The sequence below is a fragment of the Stegostoma tigrinum genome, chromosome 2 (genome assembly GCF_030684315.1).
Source record: "Stegostoma tigrinum isolate sSteTig4 chromosome 2, sSteTig4.hap1, whole genome shotgun sequence".
Classification (NCBI taxonomy): domain Eukaryota; kingdom Metazoa; phylum Chordata; class Chondrichthyes; order Orectolobiformes; family Stegostomatidae; genus Stegostoma; species Stegostoma tigrinum.
The window spans coordinates 146,012,205-146,031,506 of NC_081355.1; the positions used below are offsets into that span (position 1 = coordinate 146,012,205).

Below are 19,302 nucleotides of genomic sequence, written 5' to 3' on the forward strand. Positions count from 1 at the left end.
AAATCCTATCCCTCAGTATCTTCTCCAGCAGCTTCCCCACCACTGACGTCTATAATTACCTGGATTATCCTTGCTAGCCTTCTTAAACAAGTGGACAAGATTAGAAATTCTCCAGTCCTCCAGGACCTCACCTGTGCTCAAGGATACTGCAAAGATATCTGTTAAGGCCCCAGCTATTTCCTTTCTCGCTTCCCTCAGTAACCTAGGATCGATCCCATCTGAATGTGGGGACTTGACCACCCTAATGCCTTTTAGAATACCCAACACCTGCCCCCCCCGCACTCCTTATGCCGACTTGACCTAGAGTAATCAAACATCTGTCCCTAACCTCAACATCTGTCATGTCCCTCGTGACACACAGTACTTAATGAGGTCCTGTAGCACCTCATCAGATTTAAGTAACTTGTGATTTAACTTAGACTGGAACTGCAGATAGCTTCTTCCTGGAGTCATGCTCATACACCTGATCTAAAATGTGCTCAGACTTAAGTAACCTTTTTGGTATTTTATCCAAACACTTCAGGTCTGGACCTAACACTAACTTTTTTTTAAAGTAATCTAGTTTCTTTGTATGCTTCTGAGAAATCTGTCTATTGCACCAAGATGTGTTCACACAGCTTTGTTTAGTTCTGGATTTGTAGACAGCTTGTTTCATAATTGTCATGGGTGTTAAAGCCATTAGCTTATTTGTTTTTAAACATTTCAGGCTATGTCCTACATTATTTGCCCATCTTAGCAGTCTTTAGAAAGTAATGGTGGACCAACTGATTGACATATTGGACCAGTTCAGAAGATACTTAAAAATGAGCCACATTACCCTGGGACTGTAGTCAGATGTAGAAAAGAACCTGTTCACAGTGGCAGATTTCCTTCCATAATTAGCTTTGAGAAACAAAGTATGTCCTTTTAGATGAACTCGTCAGGTTCATGATACTGATCATAAGTGTTTATTTCCAGATTTTATTTTAAACTGAATTTAAAATATTAAGCAAGCTGAATGGAATTTATCCTGCAAGGTACTTCATACAACCAAATCAAGCCACAACCAGTTAGAAAATAGATGAGATAGACTGATTTAACATTAAAACATATAACACAGACTTTGAAAAGTACAGTATATGTATGAGACAACTTTGCAAGGAGCAGCAAGCAGTATTGACCTGCCACACTCCTGCTGTTTTCCACCTGGCCAAGTCCAGGCCTTTCAATCCTATTCTCTTCAGAAATGCGAATCATACCTGAAATCAGACTCCTTTTTCATTGAGAGAGATGGTCGGGGAAGACAAACCACTCACCCTCATTGCAGCACTAGTTGCCATATTCTGGTAAGCATTCATTCACTCATACTGAAAATCTTCAGGATATTCAAACTGCATTTTTCTATTATTGCATAAATAAGGGCCAGTTAATGTATAGCCCTGAATGAGTGAGTTGGGTACTGCAGTGGGTGATCTTGTCGAGTCAGGGCCTAGTCAGTTCAGTTTGGCTGGGGTGAATTGGAACTTCAGACAAGGGGCAGTCAAGGACAGGGCTCTGTTGCGTAGTAGTTAGGTATGGATTTTTTTCTTTTGCCTAAGGTGACTATTTAAATAACTAATATAGACTTTAAGTTTCTGACGCTTAACTCGGAGTTGGAGACTTTGTTCAAGTTAGCGAGTTTTGAGAAGATTTGTTCAAGTGGTTAAGGGAGCTGGGCAATGTATGTCCTCCTTCAAGGAGATAAGATCCAAGATGAGGATTTCTCGTGGAAAAGAAGCAACAGGTAAACAGGAGTGGATCTTTTATTCAGTGGCTAAGATCACTGTAGGTGGTGCCATTTTGCTGCCTATGCTGATGTCTATCAGAAGATGGAAAATGTGCTCTGCTGAGTATTATGAAAAATACCTTCCTGTGCCAAGCAGAGCAATACTGTTCACATCTATTTTCCCAGCCATCGAGCACTCTTCACCATTTGTTGATTCGTATCTCCATATGGGGTTGGGTTTTACTTTAAGTTTTGCCTGATATTTATTTTCTTTCCCCTGACCTTCATCCACAGATTTAACTTTGACACCAAATTAAAGGGATCTTACAGCATAGAAAAGAACCATTTGTCCTGTTGTGTCTATCCTGATTCAGAGAAAGGGCTATTGAATTAGTCTCACTCTCACCCCGGTCCTGTAAATTTTACATTTTCAGGTTATAAAAGTTGAATTCCTGTTTTATTCCGTGAGAGTAAATCAATATTTGTCCACAAATGTAGCCCCCTAATTTTTAAGCAGCAATATCCCTTGAGTTTTGTACTGCTGGGTAGATTTTCTGCAGATCTCAGTAGGTTAGTTTCTGGCATTGAATTAAAGCTGCGCTGCAAGTTCTAGGCGATAAATCAAATAAGCCAGCAATGCAGAATTGAGCTTAGTCACCTCAGTGCACTTCAGCTTGCTTTGTGTTGACAGCTAGATGTTTCTGGCACCGGTTTTGCTGAAGTTTCAAAATCAGGTCATGACTCTCAAAGTAGGGAAAAGGGCATTCCTTTGGTAATGACCGTGAGCCATCAACTACCCACAGCATGGTCATGCAACGATAGTGTTAGAGTCAGAGGTATACAGCACAGAAACATATACAGCACAGAAACAGACCCTTCAGTGGAACTCATCCATGCCAACCACACACCCATTAAATCCAGTCCCATTTGCCAGAATATGGCTCATATCACACTAAACCCGTTCTACTCATATACCCATCCAGATGCCTTTTAAATGTTGTAACTGTACCAGCTTCCTCCACTTCTTTTGACAGCTCATTCCATACACACACCACCCTCTGCATGAAAAAGGTGCCCCTTAAGTCCCTTTTAAATCTTTCCCCTCTCACCTAAAATGTATGCCCTCTAGTTTTGGATTCCTCCACCCTGGGGAAAAGACCTTGTCTATTTACCCTATCCATGCCCCTCATGAAAACCTTTATAAGCTTCTCTCCTCCACCTCTGACACTCCAGGGAAAATAGCCCCAGTCTATTCAGCCTCTCCCTATAGCTCAAATCCTCCATCACTGACAACATCCTTGTAAATCTTTTCTGAACCCTTTCAAGTTTCACCACATCCTTCGTAATCCGGGGAGACCAGAATTACATGCAGTATTGTTATTCCTCTAAACAGTCTTACCTCAAATGCATTTATTAGAATAAAAGGTCAATACAATTCTTAGTTTCTGGCGTTGACCTTAGTTGATTTGTCAACTCCAACCAAAATATGTAAAGTATGCAGTATAACTCATGAAATGAAATATTTAAATTTTGCCTTTTGTTCGCCTTTTGATACATAGTGCTAGTGAAATGATGAAAAATGAAAGCACGCTACTTGCTTGATTCAGCATTCTGAAGGAAAGTGCTATGCCAGTGCCTTCAGAATGCTGAATCAAGCAAGTAGCGTGCTTTCATTTTTCATCATTTCACTAGCAGTATGTATCAAAAGGTGAACAAAAGGCAAAATTTAAATATTTCCTTTTAAAGAAAGGAAAGACATTGGCTCCACCCAACCAAAAGCTAGGCCATTTATGATTTCTTTTTTTGTAAATTCTGCTTTCATGGGATGTGGATGTTGCTGACTTGGCCAACAATTGTCGACCGTCGCTATCTGTAGTGTCGTAGAGATTTACAGCATAGAAAAAAGGCCCTTCAGCACAGCACATCCACGCTGGTCAAAAACAACCACCTAACAATTCTAATCCCACGTTCCAACACTTGACCATAACCTTGTATGCTTCAGCAGTGAAATGCACATCTAACGACTTCTTAAATATTGTGAGGGTTTCTGCCTCTAAATGCTCTTTGAAGGCAGTGAGTTCCAGATCCTCTCAAGATTTTCCTCCTATTCCCTCTTAATTTTCTGCCTCAAATCTTGAATCTCTGTCCTATGATTATTAATCCCTTCATCAAGGTTTATTTCTGTCTTTCCCCCATCTATGCCACTCCACAATTTTATACATCTCAGTAATGTCCCTTCTCAATCTCTTATGGTCTTAAAAAAAAATCCCAGTCTGTCCAATCTCACTTAATGCCTAAAACTATCCAGCCCAGGGAATAGCCTGGTAAATCTCCTGTACACCCTCTCCAGTGCTATCACATCCCTCCTATAATGTGAATTCTAAAACTGCACACCATCTCCTAGCTGTGGCCTAACTAACTTTTAATACAGTTCCAGCAAACGTCCCTGCTATCAAACTCTGTGCATCTGGTAGTAAAGGCACATTTCCCATAGACCTCTTCAAACACGTTTTCCACCTGCTTGGTTTTTTTTTTCTATTCAGTTGTGGGATTTGAGTGTTGCTGACTAGGCCAGCATGTATTGCCCAACCCTAGTTGCCCTTGAGAAGGTGGTGATGAGCTGCCTTCTTGAACTGCTGCAATCCGCCTGCTGTAGTTTGACCCACAGTGCCATTAGGGAGGGAATTCCAGGATTTTTACCCAGCGACAGTGAAGAAACAGCAATATATTTCCAAATCAAGATGGTAATTGGCTTGGAGGGGAACTTGAAGGTGGTGGTGTTTCCATAAGTCTGCTTCCTTTGTCCTTCCAAATGGAAAGGGTTGTGGGTTTGGAAGATGCTGTCTGATGATCCTTGGTGAATTCCCAAGGTACTTTTAAACCTTAGGACTGTTGTACAGGCCTGCCAATGCCCCTGTAATCCTTGGTGCTTCCCAGGGTCTGGTGGTTGATTCTTTTTAGTTGTTTTTTTTTTGCCTTGTTTGTCATGCCCAGGTACAACAGCTCACCTTTATCTTGATTGAATTCTATTTGCTACTGACCAGCCCATATGATCAGCCTGTCTGTCCTTATAACCTAAGGCTGTCCTCCTCACTAGGCCATATCAGAGAGCAGTCAGGAGACAGCCACCTTATTCTTGGCCTACCATCCCATGTAAGGGACCACCAGGCAAGAATGGCAGATTTGCTTCCCAAAAGGACATTAATGAACTATATGGTTTTTATAACATTTACTATTTTGTTGCCATTGTTACAGGGACTAATTTTCAGTTCCAGTTTTCATACTTCTTATGATATAAAATTTAAATTCCATGAACTGCCATGGTATAATTTAAATCCATGCCACCAGGGAATTAGTCTTGGCCTCTGGATAACTAGTCCAGAGATGTTGGCACTGTGTCTCCATCTCTCCCAAATTAAAACTCTTGTTTATTTTGGAGTACACTTGTTTTAATATCATTATTTTGTTGCCTAATTTGTTCCCTGTACAGGAAGCCTTCTTTGGAAAAAATCTTCTTCTTGCAAGTCAACACAGCAAACTGAGTCTGGATGCTCTATCTGACGATGAATTATCTCGGCCACCAAACAGAGTTGTGAATGCAAATATGAGTTTCCTGGATCCTTCCTCTGATCCACTGTTGAGTTCAGCCACAACTCAGGCGGCAACAAAACATCAGGGAGGACAAGGTATGTGTAGGCACACAACACTCAGTTATTAATATTTCCCATTAAGGAAGTAAATAACTACATTATGTGCTTTTTGCCATCTAGAGGAGCCATACTGTGACTTAGAGTTTGCCAGCATACAAATTAATATTGAATTTGCTACACTTGTTGAACATCTTACTGCACAGTTAAGTACAAATGAGCTTTGCCTCATAGGTTGCCACAAAAGTGATTCCAAAGAGCAGGACGTTGGGTGTGAGGAATGTTGGATCAGTCATTATGCTATTGAATGGCAGAACAGGCTCAAGAGGTTAAATAGCCTACTCTTGTTCCTGTTTCGGATAATATACAGTCTCTCCATCATCCTATTAACTTGTGCCTCCAAAAGAGTCCACTGAGGTTTTGACCCACTTACCCTGCTTGGAGAATGCCATTTCAGGTGCAGACATTTCTGGTATAACATGATAGCTCTGTTCTCAAGAGATCTCGCATTATAAGAAAAACGTGCAGTAGCCGTGCCATATAAACTAATGGGGCTGGAATTGCGTTATAGCCAAATACAGGTAGGAAAGTTTGCGTTCCACAAACAGCGGTCTAAACTCTTCAATCAAGTTAAAGCCAATTTGCGTTGAAGAAACATGCGTTAAAGCATAACTGACTGTATCACTTATTCTGTATGTGGTTTATATGTCTTAAACTTGCATTTGCCATTAATACATCCCTCCCCTCATTTGTAGTTGCTATTTTACCTTAGTGTTCAAAGTTAACTACTTTAATTCTACATAGTAGTTTGCTTGCCAATGGTTTCCTTCAATTAGACTTACTGGCCTGAAAGCCAAAACTTTATAACCTTGTTTCATCAAGCTCAATCTGCTGACATCGGAACCTCCTTCTCTGCTTCCAGGGTGCATATTGTTATTTCCCTTGTGATTTGAATACTTTGCTTAATCACAAGTGCCTCAATATTCTGAGATAATGTGAACTGCAAATGCTGGAGAATCCAAGATAACAAAGTGTGGGGCTGGATGAACATAGCAGGCCAAGCAGCATCTTGGAAGCACAAAAGCTGACGTTTCGGGCCTGGACCCGAGATGCTGCTTGGCCGGCTGTGTTTATCTTGCCCTCAATATTCTGCTTGATTTTCTTTTATCGCTGTGGTACAAAGGCTGTGAACGTGGTCAGTATGGAGTCCAGTAAAGCTTTCAGATCAACCTCTTCACCAGCTAGCTCAGCATCATGTATATATGAGCACATGCATACAGCTACATTAATTTGCATAAGCCATTTTTCGACATGCAAGTTTTATTTAGGTCGTTCTGTAATTTCTTAGCTGTGCTATCAGATTCTACTGCATCTGACGTCATTTTCTTGTCTTTTGCCTCTACACCTTGTAAAGTTTTTTTTTGTATTTCTAGCAATCCATTTAAGATTGAATTTCTTTTTGTTTTCATTTGTTAGACCTTAAAATGTACTTAGCCTATATATGTACATTGTGGCCCATTTGGTTTTCTTTCATTGCCAGGGCTTTGGTGGTCTGTTTAAGCGCTTGGTTTACTTAAGGTGTCTCCTTCGAAATTAACTGGATCTTGTTTTATTGGCTTATCTCACTTATGTAATATGTCATATTTAATCCACTTGCAGCTATCATCATCCAGGTGTATTCGTTCTCAGAATGGTACCTTTATCATTGGTTATTGTTATGTCAAGATGTAACTTGTCTTGTTGCACACATTAATCAATCATTTCAAAAATAAGTTACATTGACTGGATCAGATTCAAAAACTGCTTGAACATTCACATTAAGGACGTTCCCAGGTTATGACGGGATCATCAAATTTCTACTTTCATGTAATCTTTTCACCTGATACTTTCTTTGACTATGGTGCAGGCTGCACTTATGATTAATATTGACTCAGTGATCTAGAACAAATTTATCATTGAAACAACTTAAGATGTTGAACTTTGACTACATAATAGCCATTTATGTAGCCAGCATCCTTTACAAATACTAATATCCTTGGTATTCTTATTGGCCAAAGAAGTAATGTTGGTTAGGATTCAAAGAAATTATATATGTTTCTTTCAATAATATTAAATGATCTTTTGCATCCAACTGAAAAGGTGCTATGTCAGGCAATGACCATCTCAAGTAAGAGATAATCTAGTCAACACCCTTTTACATTCAATAGTGTTACCCATCACTGAATCCCGTCCGTGTCCTCCCCCCGCCCCCGCCACCAAAATCCTTGGGATGACCATGACTGTATTCGCCACATAGGCACAATGGCTACAAAACCAGGTCTGAGGCAAGGAATTTTTACCTCCTGTCACCTACAGAGCCTGTCCACCATCTACAGACACACACCAGGAGTGTGATATAATACTCCCCACTTACCTGGATGCTGTAGATCCAACAACCCTCAAGAAGCTTGACATCATCCTGGAAAATGCAGCTCACCTGATTGGCGCTGTTCCTACTCCTTCCACCACTGACACTCAGTAGCAGCAGTGTATGCTATCTACATGGTCATTGCTGAAATTCACCAAAAATCCTGTGATAGAACTTTTCAAACCCATGATCACTTCCATCTAGAAGGACAAGGGCAGCTGATACCTGTGAATACCACCATCTGCAAGTTCCCCTCCAAGTCACTCACCATCCTGAATTGCAAATATATTGTTGTTCCTTCATTTTCACTGGGTCAAACTTGAGGAATTCCCTTCCGAATAGCTTTATAGGTCAACCTACAGCATGTGGACTGATGTGGTTCAAGAAGGCAGCCTACCACAACCTTCTCATAGGCAACTAGGAACAGGCAATAAAAGTTGGCAACCTGTAATATCCCTGTTCTACGAGTGAATTTAAAAAAATGTGAAAGTTAATACTGTGCTAAACTGAGAAGTTTGATTTTCTGTAGGTAGCAGTGAGGACCCTCTAGCTGATCTCTCAGAAGTCCTAACCACAGAAGATGATATCCTTGGAATACTCTCTGATGAATTGGACAAAACAGGAGATGAGACTGGTATGTTGTGTGCAACATTGTTGAGTTCATGAACAGCATCTTTGTAGTGGCAGAATGGCTTCCTGTGAAGTTTGAGCATTTCAACTTACATAAATTTCTGTTGCTTTTATTCTGGTTCTGATTTGTCATAAAACACATTTGTGTTTGTATATATTTCCCAAAATTCTTTTGCTGTAAATTGCTTGGCTGCTTGATGCAATTATGTTAATAATCAATAATTGTGCTGCTTTAATCTCTACTGCCCAATAACTGTAGCATGCTCTTCAGTTGGGTATATTATGTGTGCTTCTTTCGTTTTTGTTTGGACTTTATTTCCCAGTTATTCATCCATTTTATCTGGTTTGGGTCCCGTAGGTCTTGATTTATGCACTTTCCAGGTCGAGAATTCACCTTCTCCATTTGGTAAGACTAAATGGTGGATAGCAGTAGTCCCATGTCTGGTGCTTTTTGTCTTTCTCCAGAGCAAGTGTGCATGCCTGTGTGTGTGTTTTTTTGAGAACCTCCTTATCACTGCTCTGTCTGTTTGTTCTGTATCACTAACAAATTGTACCATGGCTAACTTGTTTGCTTCAAATATTAGCACAAGTGACTAAACTGCATTTTTTTTAAAATTGGCTCTAGAAAATAGAATAACTCTGAATTCAAGCAGTTTGTTGATGTATTGATCTTGAACCAGGATCCTAATATTCATTTGAAAATATAGCCAGCTTCTGCTGTGGATTTGGTGATTAGTTTCAATGGTCTGTTTGGGGAACTTAGTGATAACAGTGACATCTTGAAAGGAAAAGAACAAATTTATGACTGTCATCTGAATAGAATGTGGAGAAGCATTCTAAATCCTCAAATAAATAAACCTATCCCTGGGTTGAACAGATTTGCAGCCTTTAAAGATGCATTGGATAGGGGCAGCATTTTTTGTTTGGAGATTAAAGATAACATTTCAATATGGGTTCTTGGACCATGCACCAGATCTTGCTTTTAAAACAAATAAAACAAAGAGAGTCAAGACAGAGGTGAGTGTAGGGCTTGTCCCTAAAAAGGTGATGCTGGGGACACTGAAAGATCTGAACATGGATAAATCACCTGAATCCCATGCTCTATACCCCAGAGTTCTGACGGAGGTAGCTGTGGAAATTGTAAAGGCATTTGTGGAGATCTTTTAAGAATATTGGAGTCAGGAGGGGTCCCAGAGTACTGGAAAATGGCTAATGGCTAAGGGAGGGAGGCAGACAACAGGAAACTACAGACCGATTAGTCTGACCTCAGTTGTTGGTAAGATTTTAGAGCCCATTATTAAGGATGAGGTTTTAGAGTACTGGAAGCACGTGGTAAAATAGGGCTGAGTCAGCACAGTTTTGTCAAGAAAAGGTCATTCCTGAAAAATCTGTTAGAATTCTTTGAGGTGGTAACAAACAAGTTAGACAAAGGAGAGCCAGTCAAAATGATCTGTTTGGATCTCCACAAGGCCTTTGACAAGGTGCTGAACAGGAGTCTGCTAAATAAGATAAGTCTGCAGTGTTTGGGACAAGTTAATGGTATGAGTGGAGGATTGACAGTCTGCCAGAAGGCAGACTATGGGATAAAGGGGTCTTTTTCACATTGACAGCCAGTGACTATTGGAGTTCTACATGGGTTATGTCGAGACCACAACGATTTACGTTTACATTAATGATTTGAGTAAAGGAACTGTGAGGGCATTGCTGCTAGGTTCGCAGATGATACAAAGCTGGATGGAGCGACAGGTCATGTTGAGGCGGGTAGGCTGCAGAAGGACTTGACAGGCTAGGAGAGTGGGCAAAGAAGTGGAAGGCATCATGTGAAAGTGCGAGGTTGTGCAATTTGGTAGAAAGTTTTGAGGGTCTGTTTTCTAAATGGGAAAGACTTTGGGTATCTGAAGCACAAAGGGATATAGGAGTCCTAGTTCAGGACATGCTTAATCTTAACATGCAGGCTCAGTGGCTGTTAGGAAGGCAAATACAATGTTAGCATTTATTTCAAAAGAGCTAGAATACAAGAAGGGGGTGTACTGCTGAGGCTGTACAATGTTCTGGTCAGACAGGATTTGAAATACAAAAGTGAGCAGTTTTGGGCCCTGTATCTCAGGAAGGATGTGCTTGTGTTGGAGGGGGTCCAGAGGAGGTTTTCAAGAATGATGCTCGGGATGAAGAGTTTGTCAGTTGAGTGTTTGACTCTGGGCTAGTACTCAATGGAGTTTAGAAGAATGGGGGGATCTTATTGAAACTTGCATAGTGCTGATAGGCCTGATGCAGTTGATATGGAGAAGATAATTCCGTTAGTAGGAGAGTCTAGGACCAGAGGGCACAGCCTTAGAGTGAGGGGATAGCCCTTTAGAACTGAAATGAGGAGCAATTTCTTCAGCCAGAGGGTGGCAAATCTGTGGATCTCATTACTGTCATTGAGTATTTGCCAGAGATAGATGTGTTCTTGATTCGTAAGGGATCAAAGGTTACAAGGAGAAGCAGGAACCTGGGTTTGAGAAACATATCAGCCGTGATGGAATGGCAGAGCAGACTCTGAGCCGAATGACCTAATCCTATATTCTATAGTCTGAATCAGCCGCAAATTTGAGGGATTAATAGAGTTGTGAATCTCTGGAACTTGTCGGTCACCATTTACTTTTCAGAAACAGAGTTTCACCCTTTTATTCTTTAGCTTTTTTTAAAGAATTTCACTATTTTTCGTGTTAGCAGCATACTAAACTTGCCAAAGAAATTTTAGGATTGGTGATTAAGAGCATAACACATGATAATTGTTAACAACCTGCCTGACAGAAAGGGAACAATTTAAAATCCATTGACCATGTGTATGTTAGTTGTGGGCAATTAGAATTCCTTTTTTTAGTTATTTGAAACATCAGTTATTCTTTTGGTTGCACTTCACCCCACGCTTCTGATCTTTTGAACATATGGTGCAGAGTTTTGGTTGAGGGCAGGTGGTCACAAATCAGAGGACCTCCTTGTGGGCCTGCTCTTCAGCCTGGCCAAAGTAGTCATCAACTAGTCTAGGCAGGATGCATGGAGCGGCACGTCATAGTTCTGGACTGCTAGGTCTCTTTGGAGACTACGTTCGTGCCCTTAGAGAGGGAATATGTGATGCCCACTAACACCACAGGGAGCCCTAGTAGATGGTATTTGTAATTTGTTGTTTTAACAAGTGACAAAGGTGATTTGGTGGTGTTCCAATTTCTTAAAAAACACAAATTAAACTGTTTGACTTTGACTTTGTTCTTGTATGTGGAAAATTGTTTTGAGATTCCATAAACTTTAAATTTAAATTTTTCTTCCTTCATTTTCCTTTTTGTCTTTTTCTATTCCCTTTCAATCTATTTTTCATCAAGAATACTTTAGATGAAGAAAGCTACAGTGTTTCCAACAATCAGACACAATGGTAGGAATAAACAAGCATATTAATATCTATTTAAAAGAAGAGTCACTGGATTGAAAACATTGACTGTGCTTTTTCTACACAGATGCTGCCTACTTCATGTCATTGCATCTGCTTGTTGGAAAGGCTGTTGCATTCTTGGTTCTCAAGAATATATGCACTATGATGCTGACAAATTGACTGTTGAAGATATAAGAAATAAAGGAACAGGCGCAATGTTCATTGGGGAACTTTTTTTTAGTCTGATCATTTGCCATATTCTTGGCCATATTTCTTAATCTGGTTGCTATCTCAAGTTAGATAACTTGAAAAAACAATTTAATGCATCAACAACATGCAAGTAATAACATGTAAGTCAATTAAGATAAAAACAAATAATCTATGGTTCCACTGTGGCGTGTCAAAACTTCTGACAACCCTTTCTGTCAAGCAGGTTGTTAACAATTGTCATGTGTTATGCTCTTAATCATCAATCCCAAAATTTCTATGGCAAGTTTAGTATGCTGCTAACACGAAAAATAGTGATAATGGGAACTGCAGATGCTGGAGAATCCAAGATAATAAAATGTGAGGCTGGATGAACCCAGCAGGCCCAGCAGCATCTCAGGAGCACAAAAGCTGACGTTTTGGGCCTAGACCCTTCATCAGAGGGGGATGGCGTGAGGGTTCTGGAATAAATAGGGAGAAAGGGGGAGGCGGATTACAAGAGAGTTGCAATGGGAGAGAGATTCCCTGAGGTTGGTCCGGAGGGAGGAGGGTAACTTCTTCACTGCGAAGCCTCTTCCAGGGATGCCTAACCTGAAGAAGTTACCCTCCTCCCTCCGGACCAACCTCAGGGAATATCTCTCCCATTGCAACTCTCTTGTAATCCGCCTCCCCCTCTCTCCCTATTTATTCCAGAACCCTCACCCCATCCCCCTCTCTGATGAAGGGTCTCGGCCCGAAACGTCAGCTTTTGTGCTCCTGAGATGCTGCTGGGCCTGCTGTGTTCATCCAGCCTCACATTTTATTATCACGAAAAATAGTGGAATTCTTTTTTAAAAAAAAAGCTAAAGTGTAGTCAGATTGCTACCTCTCATTTCTTCAGATTGAACTGTACCGGCCATACTTTTGTCCACTTGCTTAGTCTGTCCGTATCTGTTTATAATATCCTACTCCAACCAACACCACCTATCATACTTCATAAAATAACGTGATCCAAAATGTTGACTGTATAATTCCCTGTCTTCCCCGTCTCTTGCCTTTTCCTGCCCAGTGGTCTTCGATGAACTATTCTGGTCCAGTTTCTTAGCTTCTTTGTTGTAAGCCAAATCTTCAGCCCCGTACAACCTGTGTAATATATTACTTTCCCTAAATTTTATGGCGTCTTTCCCTCTTGAGTTTTTTCCTTAAGAAACAACCTTGCATTTATGAATTCATGTCAATGTCAATCATATTGAACATTGTGGGGCCCAGTCGTCTGACAAACCAGCTAACTAAAGCCTTAATGAATGCTTTGAACAAAAGCTAATATTGCCGATAATTGAAATGTGAGAGCAAAACAGCTGAGAGGAGATTTGATAGAGATTTTCAAAATCATGAGAGGCCTGGATAGAATAAACAGGGAAAAGCTGGTCCCACTAGTAAGAACAAAAATGAGAGGGCATTGAATTCAAATGATGTACAAAAAGAAACAAGAGTGATGCAAGAAAAAAAAGGAGATTTTCACACAGTGAATAATTAGAATATGGAATGCCCTGACTGAAAATGTGGAAGCACATTCAATTGGCGCATTCAAGAGGTCATTGAATGACAGTTTGGATTGAATGAGTATGCAAGGGTATGGGGAAGAGGAAGATTAGCACTAGGTAATGATGCTCGTTTGAAGAGCCAGTTTGGGCATGATGGGTTAAATGCCCTCTGTGATGTAACATTTCTATGGTTCTGAGAATACAGATGTTATAAATACTGAGGTCATGGCGGAAACTCAAAATCATAGAGTAAATATGATGTGACCTTCTGTCAGAATTTCAAAAAGTTGGAAATGTAATCGATTTTGACCAAATAAAAGAGAAAAGGCCAGGGAATGAAGGAACATCTATGACAAGGTGGAAGGAAAGATGGGGTAAGTGGTAAAATATTTCATGATACGAAATCATTGGAGGTGATAATGGAACAAGTGAAGAAATGAAAGATGTGTCTGGTGGAGATGTGAATGGCAGGGCATAGAGCTCAGCATAGTAACAAGCACGGTTCATTGAGGTGGGGGAAATGGGAATGAAGCTGAAGTGGTTGCTAAGGATAGATTTCAGGGTCAAAGAGAGGAGGCATGAGCAGTTTATGGCAAAAGTTGAAATTGGAAGAAGGAATTGAGTTGGGGGAAGTGAATAAGAACAATAATGAGCTGTATTAGTTGTTAAAACATGTAATCCTTCATACCTGAAAGGAAGATTACATTTTTGCTAAAAGTGCTGAATGAGGCAGTGGATGAAGTGAAAGGACTAGCGACTGTTTCAAGATACAGTGCATCAGTGTTACTAAAGAGAGAACGGTCCATAGTAGGTCTATGATTATGTTGAATGTGGATCTCCAAATGTAGCAAAGACATGGTTTACAAGCAATGGTGTACTGAATGTCTAGGACATGGGTAATTTTGAAACTGAAATGCAGTGCAATTTCAGTTGGAATGCTAATGGAATAAATTAGAGCTAGCAGCTGTTGCTAAGGAAACATGCAACTGTGAAAGCAAATTTTGGCATATATGTGATCAAATGCAGGAAGGGAAATTGAAGGCAATAAAGGATAACAACGTAGAGGAGATAACAGAAAATCCCATCCGAGAAAGCAGTAGAACTGTTTCAAAGTGGACGTTGCTGGAGTAACAATGCTAGTGTCTTAAGTATAAATACAAAGGCAGAACATTGCAGATATTGGATATCTGAAGCAAAGAAGTTGGAAATGCTCAACAGCCAAAAGGAATGGTAATAGGACAGGTAATGAAATAAAAGCCATCTAGGGGAGGTTTTCTCTAGAATTTAGAAGGTGAAGGGATGATCTGATTGAAGTTTTCAAAAAATTAACACTAGAGGGAAGGGTTGATAAAGATAAACTATTTCCACTGGAATGTGGATTCTGAAACAACAGGCTGTAGTCTGAGGGTTAGGGTCAGACCATTCAGGAGAGATGTTAGGAAGCACTTACACACACAAAAGGTGGTAAGTATTTTGAACATTCTTCCACAAATGACAGTGGGTGCAGGGCCAGTTAATTTTAAATCTGAAATAAGTAAATTTTGTTAAGCAAAAGTATTAAGGGATATGGGTCAAAGGCAGGTATATGGAGTGAGGCCATAGGTACTACCAGTGATCTCTATTGGTGGACCAGGCCCGAGGGCCTGAATGGCCTACTCATGCTCCTATATGTGAAGGGCAGGATCCTGAATAACTGCTGTCTATAAAGGAAATTTGAGGAATAAATGCCAGTGTGGCAGGAACCAGTTGTGTAGGTAAGCAGACAGAAGAGTTCACATATGTAAGTAGGTCAAAGTTAATGTTAAAATATTAGTGAGAAAATAAAGGACAGTAGCTTGACTTTTTTTTCCCCCAAGAAGTGCATGTACACTGATACCCATCCAAATAACTCTTCCTTTGACTCTTGTGTTTTGCTTTGGCAACTGTACTTTTATGTAGGCCATGAAACATTTTGCTAAATTGAAAGACTGCTTAGAAGTCCACAGAATATTGCTGTAATCAGCCTTGACAATAAAACTTGTTAATAAAATGTCTTGAGTCGGTAAATGAAACAAAATTACAGAATATTCAAAAGGTAGTCAGCAAGATTTCTGAAAGGGATTTGTGCTTGGCCAAATTTGATAAATTCCTTAGAGAATAACTTAGAAATTTGTCTAATTGATATACACGAACATCAGCCATTTTTTTAAAACAGTCCCTAAATAGTCATTTGAAAGCAAGTTAAAGGGCGTGAAAGTGTGATTAGGCTTGACACCGTGTGAAGAAGAGGAACAACAATGCAATGAGTCATTGAACATTACAACACAGACCTGTTGCTTGACGAACTCTTCCTGTGCTTTTTATATTTTAGTTGTTATGGTTGATCTGCCACTTCGAGCCAAATGAAAATCTGCACTTGACTTTACAGTTCAGAATATTCGGAATGAGTTACTGGTGATAAATTTTGACTCTAATTTTAAAAGATATCGAACAATACAGCGCAGAACAGGCCCTTCGGCCCTCGATGATGAATGCCACTGTCACCTTCTTCAGATACAGATTTTCATGCGTTTATTGATTGATATCAAAATAACACAATCAACCTTTTGTTTAGCTGGACTGGATATTGGCCCCATTACAGACGATCCATCTGCAGTTCCCCAGCCATGTGCAGGCCAAAGTTCGCGACCTTTGACCGAGGAACAACTAGACCGGATACTTAGCCCTGATCTTGAGAAAATCGTTTCAGATGGTAAGATGCATCTTCCATACTTCCTAGAACATTTATTTTGTGTCACGTTGTGGAATGGTTTTCTGGTAAATGACAGAAAATGTTATTTTATTGTGCAGGTACAATTCTAAGTAAGCTGTACAAAATTCCAGGTATTCATTTTCAAATAATAATGCAATTTAATGAATAATCCACATATCACCAGAGTTTAATTCTCACTAACATTTTCACCTTTTCTCTCCCCCACCCCACCCCCCCCACCCCCCGCCCCCAAATCAAGAGCTGGAGGGAAAAGAAGTGGAAGATCTGTTCACAGCTGTATTAAGTCCTTCAGCTAACCAGGCACCTCCACCACCGCCTCCACCACCACCTTTGCCTCCTTTGCCTCCGCCTGAACATGGTATAGTCTTACTATGTAAAATTATCCTGCCAGGTTTCTTTGTTCTTGAGCTGTGAACAGTTGTGGTTTTTTTTCATATTGTCACCTACTGCAGTTTAAGTAAACATGTTTATGGATATCGGCAAAATTGTACCAACCTCTTGTTTCATTCAAATTCCATTACACTTCAGTCTATTGTCACTTTTTCTTTTGATAAAAGTGGTGTATTGATAATGGCAGTGATTATTTAAATATTAAAATCTGAAATGCTTATTACATGATTTTAGTTTCATGCCATTTTACCCCGCAATTATCATCAAACTGCAATTGGGGCCCCACATTAACGGCTCAACTTGTAATTTCAAAGAAGCAATTAAAATTACAGTTGTCCAATTTACTGTAATATTTAAAGTTTAGATTAAATGACAGACTCCAGTTTATTTTGTAAGCCATCAGTTATTTAAGTATACACATCCTCTAGAATTTAGTTTCACATTTCCAAAAGAAGTGAAGCTAATGAAATGTCACTCTCTTGTTCTTATAGTTTGGTATCTAATTTATACAGGCATTGATTCGGTTTGGAGATTGACTCTCTAAGTTAAGCAACTGCTGAATTTAGCTTGTATTATTTTCAAAAGATCATCTTAACTGTGCTGACACTAAGATGTTTCTAATAACAGCAAGCTGTTGTAGTGATCTGAAACTTGCTGCATATCATCAAAGTCTGAGCAAAAGCTGAACTCTGTCAGTGCCAATCTCACATCATTCGAGGGGAATGAGATTTTAAATGGCAGATCACTGCCTGGATACAACTCAAGACGTGCTTGGAAACATGGAATTTGAAAAGATTGCCCATGCCACTGACGAACTGACGTTTGAAGTAGATTTCATATATTCCACTGAGGTTGAAAATATAAAAGAAGTATTATTGTATTTACTTGACTGATAATTTTCTGTCTTGATGGGCATGCAAATAACTTGGTGCCTTATATTTCCTTTTGTTTCATTATTCTTGAGATGAGGTATTGAGCAAATTAAATAGGAACGGAAGTAGACCTCTTGAATCGACTTGAGCATTCAATAAGGTTATGGCTGATTTGTTTGTGTTTCGAATTCCGCATTCCTATCTACTCTCAATAACACTCAATACCTCTGTCTAACAATAACTTGTCCAATTTCCAAAATAATAAATGATCCTGCCTTCACTGGCTTCCCACGCACAAAGTACCAAAGTTGACACACACATTTCTCCTCACTTAAAAGGGTGGTGCGTAGTTCGAGACTGACTAGCAAGAGGGAACATATTTTCCACATCTGCCTCTTCAGGACCATTCACGATCTTCAATCAAGACAATCCTCACTGTTTTAAACTCCAGTGCAATTAAGCCCAGCCTGCCCAAACTATCTTCATAAGATAACCCACTCGATCCAGTTAACAATCTAGTAAAGCTCCTCTGAAACATCGTCATTGCATTTATACCTTTCCATAACTTAGAAGATCAAAACTGCACAGAGTTTTTGAGATTTCATCTTATCAAATCCCCATATAACTTGAAGCATAATTCATCCTGTAATAAAAAGATAGCATCCGTGTGCACCTAGGAATTCTGTAGTCATTGTCAATTTGAGTGGTACTATGCTTTTTCACGCTCAATTTCCTACATTATACTCCATCCACTGGATTTATGTCTGCTCGCTCGATCAATATATCTATTTTTGCAATTTACCTATGCTGTCTTCACAGTATACATTTGTAACTATCTTCATGTCATCTGTAAAATTAGCTGCCGTGCCTTAATTCCCCTCTTCTAAGTCATTAATGTAAATTTAACAACTTGAGACCCCTAAACAGAACCTTCTGGGCCTCCACTCATCATCATCTGCCAATCAGACAAGGGCCCATATATGCATACTTCCTCATTTTTGCCAGCAGCTAGCTTCTGCCCTTGCTGATATGTTGCCTCCTATGCTATAAGCATTTATTTTCTGCAGTAATCTTTGATGTGGCATCTTATCAACAACGTTTAAAAATTCTCCTCTATCCTCAGCATAAGTTATTTTTTCAAAGAATTACAATAAATTGATTAAATGTGATATCCCTTTGTTAAAGCTATGCTGACTGTTTCCAGTTACTTGAAATTTTTTCCAACTTATCACCTGTAGTCTTTCTAACGATCAACTCAAACATGTTTCACAGACAGACATCAAGCCTGCTGGCAAAGCAAATATTTATTGCACTCGAGAATGTGGCAATCAAGCAACTTCTTGAGATGTTGCAATTATCCCACTTCCCAAGTAAATTCCCTGCATTTCTTCCACTACTGAAATGCATAAATTAGTCATCCATCTCATTGATATTTGCAGGGCCTTGTTTTGCACAGCTTGTTTGGCTACCAAACCTGTTAAAGTATAGTGAGTGCATTTTGCTAAGTAGCTCATTGACCATAATGCATTTTGGGAATAAACTACCCTTAAAAGATTTTACGTAATCATCAGTTTTTATCCCTTTGTTTTTCCCTACATTTTCGCAATAAGTTCACTGTCAACAGAAAATCTGTTGTAAATTGCTTTGGGATTTTGAGGTCAATTCACAGTGGAAATACCTTAATGATCGCTTAACAGTTAATAAATTTTCTTCCACTTATT

General features: G+C 39.6%; 1 protein-coding gene across 14 annotated transcripts in view; it reads left to right on the forward strand.

Annotated features, from left to right (window-relative positions):
* Positions 1-19,302, forward strand: part of kmt2ca (lysine (K)-specific methyltransferase 2Ca) — a 489,348-nt gene that overhangs the window by 370,427 nt on the left and 99,619 nt on the right. For 11 of the 14 annotated variants that reach the window (XM_059639788.1, XM_059639789.1, XM_048520987.2 and 8 more), the window contains 6 exons: positions 5,235-5,430; positions 8,328-8,432; positions 8,787-8,834; positions 16,161-16,298; positions 16,397-16,429; positions 16,558-16,677. In XM_059639788.1, the coding sequence (XP_059495771.1) occupies positions 5,235-5,430; positions 8,328-8,432; positions 8,787-8,834; positions 16,161-16,298; positions 16,397-16,429; positions 16,558-16,677 (640 nt within the window). The remainder of the gene's footprint in view (positions 1-5,234; positions 5,431-8,327; positions 8,433-8,786; positions 8,835-16,160; positions 16,299-16,396; positions 16,430-16,557; positions 16,678-19,302) is intronic. The other 3 variants (XM_059639790.1, XM_048520996.2, XM_059639806.1) reach the window with 2 other exon arrangements.